The sequence below is a fragment of the Protobothrops mucrosquamatus genome, unplaced genomic scaffold (assembly GCF_001527695.2).
Source record: "Protobothrops mucrosquamatus isolate PMUCROS unplaced genomic scaffold, P.Mucros_1.0 scaffold6367, whole genome shotgun sequence".
NCBI classification, from domain to species: domain Eukaryota; kingdom Metazoa; phylum Chordata; class Lepidosauria; order Squamata; family Viperidae; genus Protobothrops; species Protobothrops mucrosquamatus.
Window position 1 is genome coordinate 2,737 of NW_015392194.1, and position 909 is coordinate 3,645.

Genomic DNA, 909 nt, shown 5'->3' on the forward strand with positions numbered 1-909 from the left:
AAGAAAGAAGGGAGACCAGAAACCCGAAACCCAAGCCGAGAAAGGAAGGAAGGAAGGAAGGAGAAAGCCCGAAAGAGAGGAAGCGAGGGAGGGAGGGAGGCAGAGCAGCGGCCGGCCCCTTCCAGGAAGCCGCCGGGCTGCGCCGGAGCCTCCCCCCGGGGCCCTGATGTCAGCCGCCCTCCCCCGCCGCCCAGGGCATAAAGCCAGGTGCGCTCACCTGGCGCGCAGGTAAAGGCAGCAGCGCCCGTCCGTCCGCCATGGCCAACTCCGGCTTGCAGCTGCTGGGCTTCGTGCTGGCCCTGCTCGGCCTGATCGCCCACCTGACGGCCACCATCCTGCCCCAGTGGCGGGTCTCCTCCTTCGCCGACGGCAGCATCATCACCGCCCAGTCCTTCTACATGGGGCTGTGGATGGAGTGCGTCTGGCAGAGCACCGGCCAGCTCCAGTGCAAGGTCTTCGACTCCATGCTCTCCCTGGGCGGTGAGTGGGGGGCGCCCACGCGTGGCAGGGGGGGGAGGAGAGAAAGAGATTGGGGGGGGCCCGAGAGGGAAGCCACACACCTGTCGGGCTACCTGTCGGGCTACCTGCCTGCCGGCCGCGCCTTCGCCGCTTCCATCCGCCGCCGCCGCCGCCCACGCGTGGGAGCCAGGAAAAGCTCGCCCGCGGGCGCCTGCCTCGCCTCTCCCCCGCGGGGCCCGATCTCCCGACACGCGTGGGCCAGGGGAGGAAGAGAGAGACCCGGGAGGGGGGGCAGGCGGAAGGGACCCTCCCCCCTTTTTTTTACACCGGTGGGGGGGGGAAAACACGCGCGGCCAGGGCAAAAGAGAGAGAGCGAGAAGAAAGAAAGAAAGAAAAGAAAGAGGAAGGAAGGAAGGAAAGGAAAGAAAGAAAATGAAAGAAGGAAGAAAG

At 66.6% G+C, this 909-nt stretch overlaps 1 protein-coding gene across 1 annotated transcript in view; it reads left to right on the forward strand.

Annotated features, from left to right (window-relative positions):
• The first annotated feature begins 203 nt into the window (after positions 1–203).
• The window catches only part of LOC107300207 (claudin-7-like), a 16,036-nt gene continuing 15,330 nt past the window's right edge, over positions 204–909 (forward strand). Inside the window, exon 1 of the mRNA XM_015829544.1 lies at positions 204–480. Coding sequence (XP_015685030.1) covers positions 258–480 — 223 coding nt within the window. The 5' untranslated portion in view covers positions 204–257. The remainder of the gene's footprint in view (positions 481–909) is intronic.